We start from the raw sequence: 3845 nt of genomic DNA, 5'->3' as shown, positions 1-3845 counted from the left end.
GAGGTGGCCTAAGCTTGAGAAAATGTCAAAGAAAACATAGCACCTAATTTAGGTACTGCAAAAAATTCCTGTTAGACATAATCCAGTTTTGCTTGTTCTTTGCACAAGTAAATTTCCTGTTAGACATCTTAATGTTCTAACAAACCTCAAATAAGCATTGAATTCGTCACACCACTTTCGGTTAACATTTCCTTTGCTTTCTCTTCTTGATATCAAGCGATATTGAAATCTCCACCAATTAACATGGAAAGATTATTATCAACGTGTATATTTCAGTTATGCAGAAGCAAAATTTTAATACGGAGTAGTACTTTAAGGACCCCCCCCCCCCCCCCCCCCCACAAAAAAAAAAACAGCCTGCCAGCCCAACAAAGTTCAAATCCCCGATTTGACAATTTGGTGTCTCATAAAGCGGAATATTCTTCAGTGGAAGATGATGTTACCGTCGACAGCAATACGCCTGTGATGACTTCGTCAATCTCAAAACCCATCGGATCGATGTGCATTCATAGGGATGAGTACGTGCGCGTATGTATAAACATCTTTCATTTACTATGTTTCAAAAAAAAAACGGCAATAAACTAAACAGCCATTTGTTGAGAATGTCACGGCACTCCCCGGCAAGCAGAACCACTCCGCAAACAAACTCGCTCATCTTTTCGACAAGCCCAGGGACAGAGGAGACATACGCAAGGGACAGGTCAACGAGCCATTAATGGAAACCGCAAGCCTGTTACCAGACAGCTCCAACACCAATGTGATGCCTGTCTCGAACCATACATCATCACCACATCAACATCAACAATCTTAGGTTAGTATAGTATACTCCTACTAGATCATCGATCAATAACCAGTGTCAAAGCTAAGATGACACACTGCACCCACGTCCCTTAATTAATCTGCACCTTGGTAGTACTCGATGATGAGAAAACTAGAGTGACTAGATTAAGTTGATGCTGTAGACAAGTATAAGCACGGTGATTAGATAATTAAGCAGCACATACCAGGTCTGGCGTAAACTAGAGATGACATCAGTAATGACTAAGAGCCGTGATTAACGCTGATTGTACAACGGCACTGGAACCTAGTGCTAGGGTCAATGCATGCATGCGCTAGCTAGAGGAAGTTAACGTCGCGGCCGGCGACATGGCCGGAGCGCTTATCTCGGCGTTGACTCTGCAACAGTCAGAAGAGGTCGAAGCGGGGGTCCGGCTTGCGCGACGCCGGCGCCTTGCAGGACTGCGACCGGTGCATCGGCGCGCCGGGGACGACGGGCGGCCGGGAAGAACGGAGGAGCGCGAAGTTGAGGTTCTTGAAGAACGGGTGGGCCTTCACGTCGGCGGCGCCGCGCAGGGACCCGAGGCGGGCGGCGGGGTCCTTGTTCAGGAGGCGCGTGATGAGGTCCCTCGCAGCGGCCATGTCGGTGCTGATGGCGGAGCCGCTGGTGGAGACGGGGAAGGCGAGCGGGGAGCGCACGATGTTCCGGAGCGTGTCCTCGTTGGTGGCGCCGGCGAACGGGGTGCGGCCGTGGAGGAGCTCGTATAGGAACACGCCGTAGGCCCACCAGTCGACGGCTGCACCGTGCGCGCCTCCGCTGGCGACCTCCGGCGCCACGTACTCGTGCGTCCCGACGAAGGAGCTCGAGCGCGCGGCCACCGGCTCCGCCACGAACCGCGGGGGCAACGACGCCGCGCAACGGCGAGGACGCCTCTGTCGCCGCCTGAAACGCAACGGGAAGCAGGACGCGGCGCTCGGCTCTTCTTCGTCGTCGTCAGCGGCTGGTGCCGGAAGCAGCAGGGACGGCGAGGAGGTGGACTCGAGCGAGAGGTCGAAGTCGGTGAGCATGATGTGCCCGTCGGCCCGGATGAGCACGTTCTCCGGCTTGAGGTCGCGGTACACGACGCCCATCATGTGGAGGTACTCGAGCGCCAGGAGCACCTCGGCGGCGTAGAACCTGGCGGAGGCGGGCGGGAAGCGGCGGGACGGCATGCGGTGGCGGAGCGAGTGGAGGTCCCCGCCGGGGCAGAACTCGGTGACGACGCACGAGAAGCGCGGCGCGGCGTCGAAGTCGGCGAAGAGGGTGGGGAGGAACGGGTGGTCCAGCAGCCGCAGGATGCGCCGCTCGGCGGCCGCCCGCTCCAGCTTGCGCTTCTTGGCGACGAGGCGGCGGTCCACCACCTTCATCGCGTACAGGCAGCACGGGTGGCTCGACTCCTCCTCCTCCGGGGTGGCGGTGCGGAGGCGGCAGAGGTACACCGTGCCGATGTCGCCGGCGCCGACGCGGCGCACGAGCTTGAAGTCCGCGGGGCCGAGCGGGGTCGCCGGGGAGGAGGAGGACGCCGAGAGCGCGCGGATGGCCGCCCACGCCACGTCGCCTGAACGGTGAGGACGGAACGGCGCGACGGGGCGCGGCGAGCAGGAGGCCGCCGCCGCGACGGCCGCAGACGGGGTGCAGTCGAAGGAGAGGCGCGAGAGGCTGGAGCAGCGCGCGACGCTGCCGGCGCTGCTGGTGGAGCTTAGGCTGGAGTTGGGCGCCCCCGTGGAGGACGCCGTCTCCAGGTCCGACAGCCCCTCTTCCGCCACCGGCGGCGACGAAAGCGCTCCCGGCATACCCTCCGCTGCCTTCTCCCTCGCCGGCGGCTTCCTGGGAACCCGAGCTTGAACCGCGGCCACCATGGAACACCAGTGTCCTTGCTCCTGCTCCGACTTGGCTTGCACACAGTGAGACGGGACCGAAGCTTCTCACACTGCTAGTGCTTTGGACGGTTGCTTTGGTGGTTTCCGGGCATTTTATACCAACGGCGACGCCACACCGGGCGCGACACGCCACCTCAATGACACGCGGGCCCAGTTGTTTTGGACACGCCTACCAGGTCAGCGCTGCACAGTGACCTGGCACGTCCACGTGGCCCAAACCGGCCAGGAGCTGCAGGAGGATGAGCGTAGGCCCGTGAGCCTGGCTTGCCTTGCCGGTAGGGGTGAATCCGTCATTTCTAGCCGCCGCAGGAAGGTCTTGTCCATTTTCTACTTTTACTGCGCACTGGAGTTGAAACTGGGAGAGTGAATGTGTGGCAATGGGTGGTTGCCACATGGAGCGAGACAGGCACCAACTGGGCAGCCGGGCTTTGCCTTGTCGGACCTTGTGGGTGGGTGACGTGGCTCCCTCAATCCTAGTACTAGCAGCAGTGCGCGCTATGCCATCTTCTTGGTGTTGGATGTTTTCTGTACTGTACTACGTGAGTGTTGTGTCGACGGTGCCGTATGCAAGACATGTACCGTCCGTCGTCCTGGATGGTGTGAGTGTGACCGCCGTGCATAGTGCACAATGGTCCAACAGTAAAGCCATCCTCCAGCGTCCGATGCATTTTAGACGTAAAACTATGATTATGCATTGTTTGCATCCATCGCTGACCCCAAATTGATCTTCGAATTAAGTCATTTCCAACAGAGCGACGTATTTCGGACGTTAAAAATATCCACGCGCGTCCGTTTGCGTTGGTTTAAATGGTCGAAATTGTCAGCGCGTCCGTTTGCATCGTGAGTGCCCCAGCGGCACGACACATTTTTTTTGATTTTGCATTTGTTTAAACATGAAAACATAATTTACCTAGTAAAGAAAGGAAAATAAAAATATAAAAACTAACGTCTGCGCCTACTCGTCGTTGTCGATCACGACGAACTCTGGTACCTTCCGCGACCAGTTGGCAACTGACGGGACATACGCCGGTGTCGCCGGTGGTGGAAGTGGAGTAGCCCACGCCGATGGTGGAGGTGGAGCATCCCACGCCGGTGGTGGTGGTGGTGGAGCATCCCACGCCGGTGCTAGTGGTGGGGAATCCGACGCC

General features: G+C 57.7%; 1 protein-coding gene across 1 annotated transcript; it reads right to left on the bottom strand.

Moving 5' to 3' along the window:
- Positions 1-686: 686 nt before the first annotated feature.
- On the bottom strand, positions 687-2775 carry LOC127298588 (protein kinase PINOID-like). The gene has a single exon (XM_051328442.1). It carries the CDS (start codon positions 2674-2676, stop codon positions 1186-1188), a length of 1491 nt encoding a protein of 496 aa, XP_051184402.1. The 5' UTR covers positions 2677-2775; the 3' UTR covers positions 687-1185.
- Between the last annotated feature and the right edge of the window lie 1070 nt (positions 2776-3845).

The sequence above is a fragment of the Lolium perenne genome, chromosome 5 (genome assembly GCF_019359855.2).
Source record: "Lolium perenne isolate Kyuss_39 chromosome 5, Kyuss_2.0, whole genome shotgun sequence".
Classification (NCBI taxonomy): Eukaryota; Viridiplantae; Streptophyta; class Magnoliopsida; order Poales; family Poaceae; genus Lolium; species Lolium perenne.
The sequence above is the reverse complement of the archived record's forward strand: the minus strand, read 5'-3'. Positions and strand labels throughout refer to the sequence as shown.